The sequence below is a fragment of the Apteryx mantelli genome, chromosome 5 (genome assembly GCF_036417845.1).
Source record: "Apteryx mantelli isolate bAptMan1 chromosome 5, bAptMan1.hap1, whole genome shotgun sequence".
Classification (NCBI taxonomy): Eukaryota; Metazoa; Chordata; class Aves; order Apterygiformes; family Apterygidae; genus Apteryx; species Apteryx mantelli.
Genome location: NC_089982.1, coordinates 4,435,980 through 4,454,433, shown reverse-complemented (window position 1 = coordinate 4,454,433; position 18,454 = coordinate 4,435,980). Strand labels below are relative to the sequence as shown.

The following is an 18,454-nucleotide window of genomic DNA, read 5'->3' as shown; positions in this document are numbered from 1 at the left end:
CCCTCAGCCCTTGGGTGCAACAGTTTCCCAGGGCCCTTGTGATGGCAGGAGGCTGCAATCTGCTTCCCTTTCCGGGCCAACCGCACTGACCTTTCCTGTGCCCACTGTCTCTCCTCCACAGGTTCCCATGATTTCTGATGACTGTAACCCCTTCTTCCTCAGGCACCAAGGCTCTGCCTTTCTGCCCACTGCTGCCAACGGGGGGCTGGCTTGCAGCTGCCCAACAACTCTTCCCTAGACTGCTGGTATCAGTGAACTCACGTTTCTTAAGAACGTGTTCAGAAAGCACCTGCGACCCCTCGCCTTTGCTCTGGCCAGAAAGCCACCCTTGCAGCCCTCTCTGCAGTTGTACTTTACACTGTCCTCCCTGCATCCTCCTCCCTCAGCAGCACCAGGGTCCAACAACAGTGTCACTGAACATGCTGCCAAACAACCTTCTTGTCTCCACGAGTTTATCCAGAGGAGATATGCAAAAGAGCTGCTTTCAAGGTCTTTAGTTCATTTCCTCCCCCCCACCGGTACTACCCATTTGGCAGGTCCCCAATCTATGGGAGTGCTCCTGATTTTCCAGAGAAACCCCCGGTGTAAAGGTCAATTTACTGGCACAAAGCACATCTGCTTGGGTGCTGGGTGCCCTGCCTGCATGCACTAGCCATGACCTGGCATCCTGGGCAGGAACCGGAGCACTCCTTCTCCATTGCCTCTCTGGCTTGGCAGGTGTGGGTGGCACATGCCAGGTTTGCCATGTGGGGAAGGCACCTCAAGCAAGAAATGCCAGACCTGCAGCTGCCTCAGCTCATCAACTGCTGACAGTCTTTATCATCTGCCTTTGGGCAAACCACCTGCACTGCTTGTGCTCCCTGAACTGGCTGACACTGCCTTTGATGGACAGGAGCACCCCAAAATCCCCACCAGGCAGTCCCTGCTCCCACCTCAAGAGCACAGCCAAAAGCCCTCCCAATCTTTCCTTGGGAAAATGAGAGGGGCTGAGTTTCTTAACATCATGCCACCCCGTTTCAAAGTGTTTCCTCTTCCGAAGAAGGAGGAGCCCTCAATCCTGGGTTCATTGATCCCCTGCCCAGCAGGAAGGTTTGCTTGGGCACCAACAAGCCACACCTCTGATGACTGTAATACACAGCACTCTCCCTGTTTTGATACGGTATCAGCTCTGTTTATCAGGGCATACACACAACCTGCCCACTCCAGAACTCTTCCCTTCTGGCCAGCTGTCCCAGCAGAGCAGGCGGGGGCTGTGTCTGAGCTGAGCTCACCTGTTATTTCCAGGCATCTTAAGAGCAGGTTTCAAGCCCTTATTTACTTTTTCAGTCTGTGCAGGAAGTCTGAGCTTAAAAAAAAAAAAAAAAAGTTACCCAGATAGAAGTATAATTACCCTGGCACGCCTGCATTCCTGCTCCAGGCTTAGGCAGGGACAGACTCCTCCTTGTCAGTGCAGGCATACTCCAGCCAAGAAGAGGAACTGATCCCTGGAGCTCATCGCCACAAACGCGTGCAACTGAAACCTCCAGCCATGCTGAAACAGATATTATCAGACATGTACATCGATCCTGAGCTGCTGGCAGAACTCAGTGAGGAGCAGAAGCAGATCCTCTTCTTCAAGATGAGGCAAGAGCAGATCAGACGGTGGAAGGAAAGAGAAGCTGCCGCAGACAAAATTTCAGCCAAGAAGCCACCATTGAGAAAAGGTAAGTTGCTGCCTGCCAGCTGCTTCCACCTCAGACACAGATCTGACCAAGTCAACTGCTCCCTAGATAGAGGGGACAATGTGGCCCCAGAGTCTTTTCTTCTCCCAGGGACACATTATAGTCATATTCCCAAACCTGAACTAAACCCATCTCCAATGGGGGTACTTCTAGACTGACATCCAGCTCATTTCACTCCCTGGCCCAGACCCAGACACGCTCTGTCCTTCACCAAACCACTAATTCCTCTTCCTGGGAAGACATGGTTTATTTTTCTCCTGGGACACGAGATGCATCTCGTCAGTGTCTCACTGACCGAAGCCTCTGAATCTGTGTATAAAATAACCATGGACACGAATGCCTGTCCTGGAGCACTAGCAACAAGCCTGCAACATATGAGAGCTTGGCGAGTGCCATTACCTGGGCTGAGGCACTGAGCTGCTGAGGATTGCCTGTTGGGCCTTTAGACCTGAAATCCCCTTGCCAGGATTACACAGCATGCTGGCTCACAGCTGCCAAGAAGAGAGTCCTCTTCCCCCAGCCACCTCCTACCTGCTCCATTTGCAGGTAGCGCAGCCTCACAAAGTCCCTGGATAAGGGATTTGAGGAGGGCCGTGGCAAGGAATTAGAGGAAGAAAGAAAATGGTGGTGTCTCCTCCCTTGCTTTTGGGCTCAGAAACACCTCCTTTATTGACAGAGAATGATTCTGACTCCGGCATTGTGAAATGAATTGTGAAATGAAATGGCAGGGGAGGGTCTGTGTTCTGTCCCAACTGAGCTTCTAACAAGGGATGGACACAATAAACTACCTACAACTCCCTGTCCAAAGATACCTCCTTGCTTTTTCCCACATAAGGTTGCTCTAGGAAAGGCTCTGTCAGTGGCAATAGCCAGGAGGGTACAGCACACGGGATACAGACCCTGCCTGGGGCTGCTGAGCAAACAGCATTAGTGAAAAGGCTCCTTCTCTTCCAGCCAGTGGGAAGTCAGTGAAATGGAAGCTTGGTGCCGACAACGATGTCTGGGTCTGGGTGATGGGCGAGCATCCGTCAGATAAATCGTATGCTGCCATCTGTGAAGAGATCCAGGCACAAAGGGCAAAACGGTTAGAGAGCGAACAAGGCAAGGAGTCCAGGTAAGCACCCCTCATGCAGAGGACTCTGAGGGTGGACACAGGGAAAGGGACATCTCTAGAGAGCCAGGCTGGAATCTCCTCTGTGGAGACTCTCCTCACTGCTCTGGGAACTCTCCTCCTTGCGCTGAAGCAGGTGGACAAGTCTAACACCCGCACTGGGAACAAGCCTGAGCCCTTTACAAAATCCTGTTTTGCTTTCCTATGATTTCTGCCCTGGGGCCAGGCAGTGTATGGTTATCACTGTCCCACCCTGCTTGCAGAGCAAAGGCACAGCGAAATGTCAGCTTTCTGTGAGTACATGCAATCCTGGCAGAGACTCAACCTCCAGCCTAGGGCCTGCCCTAGCTGTTCAAGTCTCCCATCATATCCCTGCTGTGCTGCAGCCACTGAAGATCATAGAAGATGGTATGTGTGTTATTGCAGCAGGTGATGTGTTTGGATTGTACTGATTCATCAACAGGTGTCCAGGTACAGCTGGACAACAGTTACTCACAATGAGTAATGACTTTATTCCCTCCCCCTGACCTGGAGATATGATAACTGCTTGTCTGCACAGCAGTGCTCTGCTCACATGTGATTTCCTCTCAGATGCTTAGGTAGCACAAAGTTACTCCCCTGGATTCCTAAGTCCTGTCTCTCTTGCGTTTCAGAGAGACTGACTCTTCTGTAACATGGTCTCTGCATCCACAACCAGGAGTCCTGGGTGGGATGGATGTTCGTAGGAACGATAAAAGCAGTGTGCAGGAGCAGAAGGAAGATGGGAGAAAAACAACCGCCACTACAACAGGGAAAAACTGGGAGCTCAGAGAGGTACTTTTCCCCCTTCTTCCTATTCAGAAGTCTTTGCTTTGAGAGGTGGGGAGTGCAGCAAACCCTGATTGCTAAAAAAGGGAAATCTGAAAAAGAGCTGACTGTTAAGGCTTCTTTCTTCTGCAGTCATTGAAGAATCTGTGCTGTAACATCCTCCCTTAGGACTGGGGAGGTCTGTGTGTTATTCCCAGCTGTACTCTGTACCAACAGACAAGTTGCCCTGGGTTTCTTTGCATCTGTTCTCCACGGGTAAAATGAGGGTTTCAGTACTTTCTCTTCTGTTCTCTGGCTGTTTTGGTCTGCTTTTCAGGCAAGACCAGCGAGGCTCTCCCACCAGTATCTGCACATACAAGGCCACATCCCTCGAACAGATCATCTTCTCCTATAAAAGATCAGGAGAGGGCAATACTACAAAGATAATTAAAGAATTAGAAGATAGTTTATGACCTTGACAGGACAGGACAGCTCCAAATGCAGCTGACTAGAGTGGCTGCTTTGCTGTTTCATTACAGAAAGGTTTTTCTCCAGTAATAAATACATTTATACTTTTTAAATGGCTCGAAAAAGCCATTTACAGAGAACCAACTGAGAAAAAGACACAAGTTGAATTATCTACCAATATAACCAAAGTGGAATAGGAATATCCTACCAATTTAGTGGGAAAAGTCCAGTCTCATTCAGTGGGGTTTTAATTCAACCTTTTGCTGCTAACTTGTATGGTTGTTTATTATTTCATTATACTGCTGTTCCGTATTTCAGTATAAAAGCAAGGTAATTGAAGGCTGAGTTTTGGCAAAGTGCTTCTCCCACTGGTTTCAAATACTGAAGGGATCTTGGGTATTGTGTGCTGCTGGCTCCTTTATCAGGAGTCTCTGAATCACATTGGGGTTTTTTTTAGCATCGTTTGCTGGAGTTGAACAACTATGCGAGAATTTTTTTTTTTCTTTTTAAAGGAAGTTGTTAGTCACAGCTGGAGAGAAAGCAGCCTTTATAAAACAAACAACCCCCCCACAACCACCACCAAAAAACCTCAAACCCCTTCAAGGCTTGCAAAAGGAAAGAGCAGGTCTGCCTTTCTGTCTTTCTTCCTGTCAGGATATTTTTAGTCATTTTCCCAGGTTTCTGAAGCTTCTGCTACTGGAAGGAGGGATCCAGGCTGAAGAGCCAGGCATTGCATTTTCTAGACCTGGGAGAGGGGAAATTTCTCTGACCTCCCCTGTTACAGCAGTTTCTCTGAGATCTAGTTACCATTTAACTGTACCTGAGAGAACTGAGCATTCTGTGTTTCTGCTGCAGGGAATGTGGGTTTGAGCTAAGAAAACAAGCTGTTTTACTCACATTTTAAGTTCCTAGTTCTCTGTCAAGGAGAGGGAAGCTGGAAACCCGTGTTAATATTAAATATTAGCCAAATAGATGATGACGATATAACAAAGCCTGTCCTTGGTAAGCAGTGTAGTACAGTTAACACATTACTCATTGCACTGTGGGAGGCAGTCTGGGTCAAATGCAGAGGTCAGTGTGTTTGTTCAAAGATAAGTCTGACTGTTTTTCTTAAAAGGCAAGTCTCGACTACCAGCTTCTGCCAGTGTAGCTAGATTGGTTTGTAGGGGAGAGGGAACAGGAGATAAACAGCTAGTTGGGTCAGTCCCACAAATCGTGGTTTGCAACACCCAGACAAAGCTGCAAATGAGCGTGGGCAGGTAAAGCACTAGATGGCAGGTTCTGGCAGGGCTTGCTGTATAAGGAGGGAAGGATGGGAGATTGTCTGCTCCCTAGCATCACTTGGGAATATCACCTGGCAAATCCAGGTGGACTTAGGGCAATTGTGACTCCCTTGAGCTCTCCTGTTAGCCTCCTGTGGCATATTAGGCCTTATACGATAAAGAAATTATGTTTGTCAGAGAAGGCTGGCAGCATGTGGTAACCTAAATGTCACACCAGCCCTTCTGCATTAAACACACCTATTCCCTGGCTGCTTGCATGTGCAGGGGATTGCACTCACTACCTGAGTTCAGCCTGGAGTCACAGGCACAAGTGAGGTTCGCACAGGGAGTGCTTTGCAAGTATGGGCAAGACTGCGTGGGGAAGGCAGTTGGCAGAGCGCAGAAAGCCCGGCACTCTCATGTAAACAGCCTTCCAGGCTCCTGGAGCTCAGTGCTGCTACAGAGTACCCATGCTCTTGGCCTGCAAATCTCCCAAATGTTCATCATGGATTTTTGGCAAGGGGCAAGCTCCGAAAAAGAATGACAGTCCTAAAGCTGCATTCCTTTCTCACTGCTCTTTTTTTCTGCCCAGAGGGAAGTCAGAGATGTTCACCAGATGCTGGCAGACTGCCACATGAGGAAGTGTGGCTTCCAACAGGTAAGCAGTAATCTAGGATGCTTCTAATACATCAGGTCAGGCCCACACATTATCCTGGAACCCCTGTCAGTCTCACAGCCTCATCTAACCTGAACGGGTCCTCACCCCTTGGACCAGTTTTATCCAGCGTTGCCACACTGTGATGTGTGGTTTCACGATTTGAGGATGATACAGAACTGACCAGTGCAGCAGACTGGGGAGTGGCAAGGGGAGCTGATCCTGATATTTCCGGTGGGCTGGTTTCCCCTACTTTCCCTGTTGTAACCTGCAGTAAAGAAAGAGGGTTTGTGTTGAAGAAATCACAGGGATTCACACTAGAGAATGGAGTTCCCAGTACACAAAGACTAGCTAAAGAGCAGAACTAAAAGTAGGCTGGGACAAAGCACTGAACATACTGTTTGTTTCATAGACTAAGGAAGCGCAGAAGAGAAATTCAGAAGAGACCACAGCCCCCCAGAAGACAGTACCACAGAGAGGTGCAAGTTTGGAGAGCCAGAGCATGCTGCAGAAATCTGATGAGACTGAGCCTCAATGGCAGGAATCCTGTAAGATCTTAGGATGACCTTTTCTTCTGGGGCTCGAGTAATCCTAGGGCTCTACATGGTCATCTCATTCTCCTGCAAAACTGGAACCAAATATACAGTCAGTGGGTGGAGAGTACTGCCAAGAAATACAATGCTACATTATCAGAACACAACACTGAGTCTAGAGCTGGGCTAGGAAATGGAAGCTTTATCATATGGAAAACATCACTATTTGTAACTATTTCCCATTTTTGGTCTTGTTTATATTTTGAGTAAGCTGAATTTTTTAAATTGAAATAATAGTTTTAAACATTAACAGCAACACCAAGCACAATGAGTCCTGCTGGCATGCTGCCGCCCTCAGATACTGTATTAAGATAATTAACAAATAAGAACCACTTGAGTGTAGCCAGAATAACTCATTTTAAACTAGAAGCTAGCCTTTGGTAGGACTTTGCTTATGTAAACAAGTATCATGTGTGACAGGGACTAACCAAAAACGGCAATTACAAAAGCAGTTAAATCATGGCAAACGCCTTTCACTGAGTGAACGTGTTCTTTTTATGAAGCCCTTCTGGGCTTCCCAAAAGAGCGGGAAAGACTTTTGCTGCTCAGTAAAACTCAGTTCTGTACAGAGGGTCAGCAAAAAGCCAGGGTAAAACTCCTTTCTACAGGACACAGTGCTTCCTTGTGAGGAGGTAGGCTGCTCTGAGACTTTGGAAATAATATGAAAAAGATGCTGCATGAAATATGAAGAAGGGGCCACTCCAAACCTCTCTGCTTTCCACTTTTGCAGCAAGAAACAGCCCTCTTACCGGCTTCATACAAGCAAAACCTGGCCCAGGCAGAGCCCTGCTGCACACTTGATGCCTTCCCAGCCCAGCAGAAACCGTAGGGGACCTTGTGGAACCGTGAATCACTGCCGGACACTCGGATGCTGGAATAACAAATGTAGCAGAAAAAACCTCTGTGGGGCAGTCAAAGGCTTCAGTGCCTGGGCTCTGGGTAGGGCTTCACTCTCCCCTCTGTGAATCCCCCATTTCAGTCCACAGTTTGAGATGGGAACTATTTTCAGCGATGTAATTTGCTCATCATTTTTTAGGCAACTGAGTGTATAATGACTTTGCAGGAAAATTCAGCTTAACCCAGCTCTCAGAGAGGCAGTTCCAACATCGCCTGCTCTTCCCAAAATAAGGGGTTTGAAGTTTTTTCCTCCTATATCTATGAAGCAAGAGTGGACTTTCACCAAGAAATTTCTAATGTAGTGAATCCAGAAGATAGGAAGGAACATGGCAGACAGTATGAGACTTGCAGTAACATCCATCACTGCTGCCAAAAACTTTCTGAAATCTCTACTTAAGTTACCATGCTGGCCACACTTCCTTCTAGGATCTCCCACAGAAACCAGTACTTTATAGGTGATTTTTAAAATAGCATAATCTAAAAAGACATTTTTACTCGATCCCTTTTTCTGGAGACTTGCTGTCCAGCTTCCACAGAGGCTGGGACAAAAGATCACAAGCTTGGTATATAAAAAGTACTGAGAAACACCTTCACACTTTACTTGCCTTTGTTTCTACCCAGATTCAGGTTCTGCTCCTTGCATCCTCCCCTTCTGGGGAGAAATAATATTGAAGGAAAACTGAACGCATTTCTTTTCCAGTTCCTCCCTTGCTGCTCAGTAGATGGCAATGCTGTACTACAGATTGCTATCAATTCAGGCCAGAGGTTTTATTTTTCCTAATAAAAATATCTGAAGTTGATTACAAAAGGAAGGAAAGAACTGGCCTAACTGACAGACTGTAGAGCTGGTAACTCCTACAGACTCCAGGATGAGCTACTGCATACTTATCAACCTGGATATTCAAGGCAGCTTTTCATCAATTAAAAAAATACCCAACCAAGTTCTTCACTTTCCATAACAGTTTCAACACTGCTCCCTTACCCTCCTCAAACATCACCAGCATGTTCAAATCTTTCAGAGGATTTGGGGTCATTTCAGCAGCTTTTGCTGACATGTGGATTGCCCTCTGGCTCCTTGCTGGCAATACAGGACTACTGGGAGAAGCAGCACATTTGTTGATTTATTGTTGCAACTTTTTCAGTATTGTTTCCCCATGTGCAGCTTAAGAGCTCTCCCTCTTTTAGTCTCTGCCAGAACTACAGAGACTGGGGAAATTATGTCTATGTTGATGCACAAATTAAATCGAAAAGCAGAAGGTCCCTTGTCCCTCCAATCCTTCTTATACCCATCCTCTACAGTCTATCAAGCAAGAGATATTGGTACCATCCATAATTAAGTAGGGATTTTAAGCTGACAACATCATTATGCAGTAGTTGTGTCTCCTTCCAAGAAGCTGCGGGTCAGCAGGGGGTGTACTGAAAACAATTCCTTACCTGATTTAGTAACAGTGAGTGTTCCTTCCTCCTCGGGCCTCTGCTCACATGGAAGGCACTACAGAAATCTGTGTCCAAAGCCAGGAGTCAGCATGCAAAACAAAAACAAGTAGTTTCCAGGCACCCAGGGACCTGGTGCCCAGAAAGGACCCAGACTTCTGTCTCCATGGAGGAAAAAAAAGGACTCTGTTAAACAGCAGATACCCAAAGGTGATAGAAGATGGATGGCAATTGTTCTCACAAATGAGCACATACCTTTCATACAGTGGCCAGAGCAACTGAGCCACTACAGACCTCTGAGGAGGATAAATGGCTTTCAGTTCAGGTAACCTGAAGTGCCTCTCTGAGAACAAAGGAGGGGGTGTACCTTAGTCCCAAGACAACCCCTTCCCTTCCCCCTGTTACGCTGTCTGGCACTGAGAAAACCGAAACCCTATGAAACAAGTTATTTCTCCACTTCAGCAAGCAGGGAGATGGCCGAGAGGTAGCAAACTTAAAACTTGCCTGCTTGTTCGCTCCTGTAGGACTCCTTTTTTGTTCCAGTGCGTAAATCCAAGGCAGCGGATGAGAAGAGACGCTCCCTTGCACGGCACGCCAGGGATGACTACAGGAGGCTTTCGCTGCAAGGCATCTGCAGAGGGAAGCAGGCAGACATTTCCAAGAGCGCCGTAGCAGGAGATCGGCGACCACTCCAATACCCGCCTCTCCCGCCCAAGCCTAAACTTCTAACTCCTGCGACAGCAAATGAAAGACCGATTAGGTACGGAAATCATGCACACTGTTGAGGGAAGGTGAGGGGAGAAGTGCTGAGATTCTTCTGCTGTGGCAAGGGCTGGTTGACATGAGAAATGTTCGCCCTTCTCACATGGAGAAGACAGCCTAGGGGGAAGAATACAGAGCCTAGATGATGTTCCAGGGTAGGATGTGAAGGCCATGGCAGAGCTGTTCGCTACAGTGATGAAGGGTAATTTGCTGGCCACCAGAGGATAGCTCTGTCAGACTGGGATTCTTACTGACATTATTGTTCACTAGAATAAGCCCCCTCACCAGTAATCCTGTTTCAGTGAAGTCCACACAGTTCCGGTTGGGTCTTCCAGTGATTTCCAGCAACTCCAGTGCACCCTACTCACCAGGACTCTTCAAACCAGGCTAGCTTCTGTCACATCATAACATGTAGGGAGAGATGCTGCCTACTGTAAAGGGACACATCTAACTGAAGATATTGGAAATCCAAGCTTGCGCCATTAAAAACAAAGATGATGGCATATCAGCTGAGTGCCAGTGTACCTGTCATGGCATAAAAGTTGCACTGTGTGTTCTGGCCCATCTGGAGTCAGGAGCAAAAATGCCACCAGATCCTGGGAGCTGCTAACCAGCATGTCCTCAGGTTCATGGCCTCAGTCTGCAGTTCCTGTCTTCCCACTTCTTTGGCTCTGCTCTTCTTGATAACACCTCCTTCCAAAATGCCCAGCCACTCTGTGGCACTGAGCTTTTAGAGTTTCAAGATACTTTTCCTGACAAATTCAAGTTCTCTTTCCTGCTTTGTGGGAAGGGGAAAGTATTTCCTCACTAGACTTAGTGACAGGTTTATTTAGTATAACATCCTAAGCTTGGAGTACACACATCCTCTTTGCTAGGTGTCCACTGAAAGCAATATAACATTGCTGACAATCCACTATAAGGCTGTTCCCAATACACTTAACAAAAGGTAAGTCCTGTCATGGATTAAAAAGCTGCTGTTTGAAGTTGATGCACAAACTGTCTTTTGTCACAGGAAAGAAGGAATCCAGAGGACAGTCTCCAATTCCACTGAAGAAAACATCATCAAGTGGTTCAAGGAGGAGCAGTTCCCTCTCCGAGCTGGCTATCAGAAAACCACAGACACAATAGCGCCTTGGTTCCACGGTGAGTCCTGAGCACTTCTGCCCTGACCCAACCCTTCAGGGAGTTGTTGTTTCTGCTAACAGGCTTGCAGCTAGAAGCTGGGCCCAGGAGCTTTTCCAATGTGGCTAACTCCAAGTTTTCAATTTTAAATCTGCATGAATGTGGTTTAAATTCCTCTAGCATTACAACAATGGACAAGCTCAAGTGTCACAAAAGAGGTCAGATCTTCAAAATACCTTGTATATATTTGAATTTGACATGGCACATCCCAAATCCCAAATAACCTGTGCCAATGCATAATTATCCCAAACACAACAATACAAGCACAGGCATAGCCCCATTAAGAATGTCTGGGTCAGGTTTTAATACGACCACACAGCACCCACTGGGGGCAATCAAAGCTTTCCCCTACCTGGTTTAGACCATGAATGAGAGCTGCCATTATCTCACTTCTGGCCAAGGTCAGGCCTTTCTCTCTGGTGTGCCCATGCAGCAGCAGCCCCACAGCAGGCAAGATTTGCCTACACTGTCATCATCCATGAGATGAAGAAACATAGCAATCCAGAAATTGCTCTTCCCTGTAGAGTCAAGCAGTGGAATTGAGATGGGAAACAGAACAGACCTCTTTGACACACATGCTGCCGCACAAACTAGGCCAGTGTCTGATCTGGAGTCCCTTACTGCATGAAGCACGTGTTGTCTAATCTGGGCTCATGGTCAGCTGGCATGGCCAGGACTTGGCCAGTGAGCACCTGCAGTCAGCCAGTCTTACAGAAGTGCAGTGCAGGACCTTCCCTTCCTCCATCCAGGGCAAGACCCAGGGATCCTGAAGCTGCTTTCTCTGTTTTGCAAGGTTCCCTCACAGATCAGTGAGGGTCCTTGCTGTTTTCTGAACTGTGCAGTGCACAGATCCTATCACATGCAGCTTTGAGGCACCCATTCTCCAGGACAGTGAGGTCTCTCCCAGGAGGCTGTAACAGCAAGTTGGAGGTACCAGCCAACAATTCTTTACCAATGGACCTAATCCTTGAACGTAGCATGCAACTGTCCTGCTGTTACAGGAACAGTGTTCATATTCACAACCTCCGGGCCACCTCTACCTCCCTGTGTGGAATGCATGGTAACCCTGGCAATTGTTTGGACTGTACAGTGAGGGTGATTTTGGCACATCTCATCACCTCATCCCTCTCATCTTTGAGCCCAAGTCTTTATCCCTCCATACATGCTCGTCACCCACTGCATTTCAGACCCATTTTGAACAGGTCATCATGATCCTGTTCATCTCCTTTGCTTGGGACATCCCTTTGCTTTGAGACTGCAACAACAAAAGTATCATCCTCTCCTAACTTGGCTTTCAGTGCTGGCATGTCTTTCTGACAGGATCTATGATCACCTCTCTGTACAGCATTGCTATGCTGGAGCCAAACACCCTGCAGTGCTGTTATCTTTCACTCACAATGCAGAAACTGTCCTTTCAAGCTCTGCACATTTATTGTTCAGTAAAAGAACCTGCACCTATGTGCTCATCTGGTGTGCTTTCTGATTATCCCTACTTTCTCACAGCCTTTCAGTGTTTCAGAAAGGTTTTCTACCTGCTCTTGTAATTGAACACACATGGCAATTTGCTCTTTCATCACTTCCCACAGAAGCCATGAAGCACTGCTCACCCTGCTTGTCTTTACTAGGGTGACAGAAAAGGCAATATATCTCCTCTATACACCCAACTGTTGGAGGCTGGAGGAGGGCATCTGCTACCCGAGGGCTAAAAACAATCATCTCCTATAAAAGCAATCGTAAATCTGACAAGTGCCCAAAACTGCTTCCCTTCTTTAGAAAATGTAGAAAGGTCTTCTGCTTATCTATCTTATTCCATAAAAATGTAATTATGCCAAGAAAAAGAGACAGAAATAAAGGAAGCAAGAGAGAGAGAAAATGTCAGAAAAAGGGACCAAATTTTTTTCTTAAACTTTCCTAAATGCTAGATCCACACATACCATCAATTACAGTTCTGTGCAGCCTCCCTCTGTATTGTGGGTGGCTTCTAAATCTCTCTTTTGGGTCAGTTTGGGGCATCTTTAGCTGTGTACAATGGGACTCTACAAGCAGGATTTAAGAACAGTCCCATTTTCACAATGTCTGGTTTTTAGTCCAAAGGATCTACTCCAAAGGACCTCAGATGCCCATATTCTCCATCAATACTCTTGACCAAAGTTGTAATCAGCCAAAATGAATGTATATGCAGTAAGGTTTTATTGCAGGGTTACAGTGTTAGAGAGGAGAAATGCACAGAATTTGTGGGGAAAAGCACACAGGCTAACATATGCACACAATTCATACCTCCATTCAGAGTCCTGGATGACTGGCCAGCAAGTCAAAAGGTCTGTGAAGACTCAGGGTTCCTCAAACAGGCAGGCAGAGGGAGGGGCAGAGCTGGGCTTTTCAGAGCAGGTAAGCAAAGAGACAGGGTTGTTGAAGCAGGTAGGAAGAACAAGCAGTGAGCGCGAGCCAGGATGGTTGGAGGAGGCAGGGAAAGCAGGTGGGGGTACAGTACAGCTCTGACAATCCTATAGTAGTTCCACAACAACAGTTCTCATGATGACAACTTTCTCCTCTCCTCAAAATTCAAGATCTTGACCTTTTGTAAAAATTTGAGTTTCCAGACAGCTCTTAGCCTTTGGTCTCTTCACCCTGCACTATGTACTGCATGATGCTAAAGGGTGTTACTTTCTCGGGCTGTGGCAGGTGCCTTATGTTGCTTGCTTTTTGGTACCTTTTTTTACTTAGCTGCTACTTTTCTTTTTAAAGTAGTCTTTTCCCAGGTCTCAAAGCTGCACTTCTTCAATGACCAGCAGTTGACTATCAGTGACTTGTTTACAGTTCTGGGGCCTCTGTTTTCAACCTGTGCACACATTTCCAAGGCCTCTGCTATTATCCCATGTTTAAACTGTAAAAGGGACATGTGGTACCAAGCTCTATTTCATAAAGATGTTCTCATAACCAATTGATAACAAGCCTAATAGACTAGGACTGGGGCCCAGAACAGTTAGCATAAAGCATAGTTAGCATGAGACCATGGCCTGCTACTACCAATGGCAATACTGTTCTTTCTGGGCCACTGCGTAACAAAATATTCAGGGGATGGAAGTGCTATGTATTGGTTTTAGGGTGGTAAACAAAATTTCTTGTGACAACTGTTCCATCCACTCCTGCATAAGTTTTGTGTCTTGAGTCCTCCCTTCAGTTTTGCGTCTTGGTTTTGAACAGGTATCCTAACCTCCAAGAAAGCAGAGGACCTTCTGAGTAAAGCAGTGCCTGGGAGTTTTCTGGTCCGTGTCAGTGAAAAAATTAAAGGCTACGTGCTCTCCTATCGGTCTGCGGAGGGATGTAAACACTTCCTTATTGATGCCTCTGGTGATTCTTACAGCTTCCTTGGAGTGGACCAGCTGCAACATTCAATGCTGGCTGACCTTGTTGACTACCACAAGGTGAACCTCTAGTAACACATTCATTAACTATTTGTTTTTGTGATTGCCTCAGGGCATTTCAAGACAAAAAGGGAGATTCAGTTGTCATTACATAGGTGGCTAAAGCCATTTTAGCCACCACTGGGTATCCTATGTGCTGCTCCAGAAGGATGAGGGTCTCCCTATAGGAAGTCCCACATTTTATGTGCCTGCCCTATGGGGATGTCTTGAACAACCTAGGGCATCTCAAATGTCTTGGAACCTGAATCGCTCCAGCGCTCTCCCTGAAGTGTGCAGAACACCTTGCACATGGGCTCAAGTTACTACATGCTATTTAATATAAATGCTGATAAGGTGATAGGTGGCAGAATTACTCAGACTACTTTTTGGTATCTCTCTGTTGTTGGGTGTCACAGCAAGTTGTGTAGGCAGAAAATATCACCTGTCTCCAGCTTCAGAATGAAAGAGAACAAGGTAATCTCAAAACAGGCAAGGCATGATGTTGAGTAAGCAACATAGCAAGTAATGGAAGGCAAAGAAGGCTCTTACTTTTGTAACGGTAACAGAAGTTTTTACTAGCGCTGACCACGGTTGCATAGGCTCAAGGAGAGCCAGATGGAACATGCATTTGTTTAGTGTAAGATCTGCCCAAGGACAGGACAATCATTTTGTCTAAAAGGTCTATTAAAATCTGTGTTTCTTTTAAATAAATGCCTAGCATAATACAGATGTGGCTAAGCTAAACTGGATGTGAGGAAAATAATATCTGTGCTCATCTGCTAGACAAGCAGCACAATGTGGAGCTCTATCCAGGCTACTTTACCTTGCTTCTTGTGTCTGTTTCACAGTCCAGGCTGAATTCTTGAAAGCAATTGCTAGATGGCTATTGATACCAGAGCCAGACAGTTTAAAGTCAGGTTGGATATGTCTATATTAAAGACAGAATTATGTCCACAGTCTACACAGAATCCTACAGGCCCCACTGCACTAAAGCAGATGTTCACTTGGGCAAAGTGGGTTCAACCGTTGATTGGGTTCTGCTTTGTCACCCAGTGGGTGATCATGAAAGAAGGCAAGCTCCCACCAAACATCTGCTAGGCAGGTCAAGAACAAGAGTGGAAGCAGAGACTGTTCTTCCAGGAAGCGCCCGTGCTTGAGCAGGGCTCATATGAGAAGAGGGCACACGTTCATTCCAGGATCTACCTTTGTCATTCTCACAAACACAGCCAGATGCATGACACTCATGCACCTCCACCTGCACTAGCACAACAGCACACTAAGCTTGAAGTCCTACTTTCTTGCATGCTGCACAGTCCTCACTCCAGCACTTTGCAGATGGGGCTGCATTTCACACTGTAGAAGCTGAGGTTGCCTACTAAATAAACACAGCTGTTTCCAAGAACTACCAGAATCCTGCTGTGGGTTATTTCACAAAGCACAGACACTGTTTTATGAAGGCAGAGGTGAGCCACGGGGATCTTTCCCCCAAGTTCCCTGGGCTCTGAGCTGTATCACACGATAAGGTGAACAGGTCCACATGCTAAGAACGGCAGGAGGCTGCTGCCTACTCCAGGGATTTTGTGATAGATCAGGTGCACAGTGGCCTAGTTTGAAGGGTGGCATTTTAACTGTATCCTCTGTCAACAGGAGGAGCCCATCACTTCTTTGGGGAAGGAGCTGCTGCTTCATCCCTGTGGCCAAGAGGACCAAGAACCAGATTACCTCGCTCTCTTTGAATGAACCTCCCAGTCTCACTATGCTATTTTCATAAAGACTGTACTTTGAAGCACAGCTGCTGATGCTTACCTGAAACTGTTGCCATAAGTGCCTCTATTTTAAATCTTTCGTAACAAAGCAGTGGGAGGATAAGTACTGTTGTGGGCTTGTCGTATCAACCGAATCAAAGGATGCAGCAGCCCAGCAAGCTACAAAACATCTAGATGTAACATGCGCATAGAAGTGAATTAGAGGACAGAGTAATCAGTTGCACAGGGAGATACTGCCACGTATTTTCTATGAGTTTTTGCAGGTCCCTGGGGAATATCTATGTTCAAGCTGCCTCTTGCTCTTGAGTGCAAGTTGTGTGCCATCTGTGAAAGAGATCGGTATCTACAATTGAATGAAATTATACCTTCCTGAAGGCACAAAACAACTTGGAAAGGTGAATCAGTCTTGACAGTAAATTGTATAATGTGAAGCTTAATCCTGTAAGATGCTGTGCCCTTGGAATCAAAGATGTTCAGCAAAACACCCAAACAAATCCTTGGTGACTCTAGGTGAAACCCCCCTGCGAAGTGAGATTTTTCATGAAACATGCATTTTTTTTAAAAAACTCCTTTAGTCTCTGAATATAGATACTCACTTGTAACTGTGTCTAAATCCCACATTGGTCTTTCTGCATGGACAGAGATTAACCTTTTGAAAAAGAGGGAAGAAAGGGATACAGGAATTTTTTTGAAAGGCTTTAACACATGTACAGAATCTAAGCAATGTAAGAAGCAGTGCCTCTATCAGTATTAGTACAGTTTACAGAGAAGTGTTTGCCAGTAAAGAATGCTATTTTCCAGAATGGAGCTATTTATTGCAAATTGCGTCCAAACTACTGGGATGCGTCTGGTGTGAACTTTAACACAGAACTTTTTCTTTCAACCTAATGTTCTCCCTTCATATCTGTTCTATTGCTCTTTAAATACACAATTGAAGATATAGGATATTGGGGAAGAAGCTGGACACAATCACATAACAAACACATCCTCACCCAGATTCCCTGAATTTGAGTTGCTGCACATAACAAACCATATGACTGAGAATTGTTTTGAGTCCACTAACATCATTTGTTAAGAGATGTAATCCTCAAATGGTGAGCCAAAGTCAGCCTTTTTTTCAGTTGTTTATCTGTTCTTTTTTTCTGTGGAATTGGGGCTTCTCTGCTTAACTTGAGGAAGCAGCCAAAAACTTCACTCTTTTTCGGATAGAACATCTAAGCCATCCTCTTCCTGACCTGCCAGTTTGAACGTGATGCATCCACCACCACTTGAAATCCCAGTCCTTCTAAAAACTCACTTTAGCCTATAATAGGATCTTGGGTCAATACAGGACTTAGAGGGTATGTTGCCCTGCATTCTGCAGGATACAGATTAAAAGAAAGTCTTGTGATCACCTGGTCTTAAAATTCACAGCTATGCTAATAGGTCATTTCCATACAAAGGAAGGAGGGCAAAATCTGCACTCCAGTTACAGCAGGTTTAACTTGCTAGAGATAAAGTCTTAATGTAAAGTGAGCTTCTGAATGTAACAACACTCTGGCAGGGCAAATGAATTATAGAGTTTCTTGAGCACTATGATATCACATGTATCAAATGGCTATTTTCAAGATAATCAGCATCATCAGCTGCGGGGGAGGGGAGGTACACTATAGACCATTCATAGGGAAAAAAAAAAGCCCTTCTTCCCTCTTCCTGAACTGTTTTCTTTTGAAAAATATAGCCAAACTAAAAGGTTGCTCAGAGATCTGCATCACTAGAGAAAAGCTAGCATCTGTTCTCAAGTGAACAGCATCCAATGTGCCATAGCTGTTGTCCTGTTGGAGACAACTCATGCAGTGTTTTGTATGCCTATGGCTGATGAAGATGCTTCATGTGACTTAGTCTCCTTTAAAAAGGCAGTTTGAGAGGCAGGACCTTAGCTTATGGAAACAAGGTGCAGGCTGATCTGGAATGGACACAGCAGTACTCACAGACATTACCAATTTTAGCACTAGGATCTATAGAGGGACTCCTCAGTGCTTGGAGCACTGACCAGCAGACTGGTACCTTCACAATACCTTTATCTTATAATTACTTATTTGCAAGTGTTGACTCAGCAGAGCCCAGGGAAAGCCACTGCCAGTATTCACATCTATCCCACGCGTTTGACGAAATCATGCCTCAGCATTGAAAGACTCTTAGTTTCACATGACTGCTGTGAAGGAAGAAACCTAAAGTTTTATACACATTGACTGCAAAGGCAGCACCCTTGCTAGAACAGGTGCCCTCAACACCAGCTCTGCCACTGCTCTGATGTCTGGTTACTCCGAAATTCAGTGAAACTAGGATGACTTGAAGGAGTTGGGAACTGGGAATGCTGGTTTTACTTGTCTTGGGGAGTTTCTCTATAGAATCCTTCTTTCTTCAAATGATG

General features: G+C 45.9%; 1 protein-coding gene across 1 annotated transcript; it reads left to right on the top strand.

Annotated features, from left to right (window-relative positions):
* Positions 1-1,433: 1,433 nt before the first annotated feature.
* Positions 1,434-16,826, top strand: SH2D4A (SH2 domain containing 4A). The gene is made up of 9 exons (XM_013942515.2): positions 1,434-1,703; positions 2,676-2,835; positions 3,486-3,645; positions 5,941-6,006; positions 6,416-6,551; positions 9,471-9,687; positions 10,702-10,832; positions 14,076-14,296; positions 15,923-16,826. The coding sequence occupies exons 1-9, from the start codon at positions 1,529-1,531 to the stop codon at positions 16,013-16,015; spliced, it is 1,359 nt and encodes a 452-aa protein (XP_013797969.2). The 5' UTR covers positions 1,434-1,528; the 3' UTR covers positions 16,016-16,826.
* Positions 16,827-18,454: the final 1,628 nt, after the last annotated feature.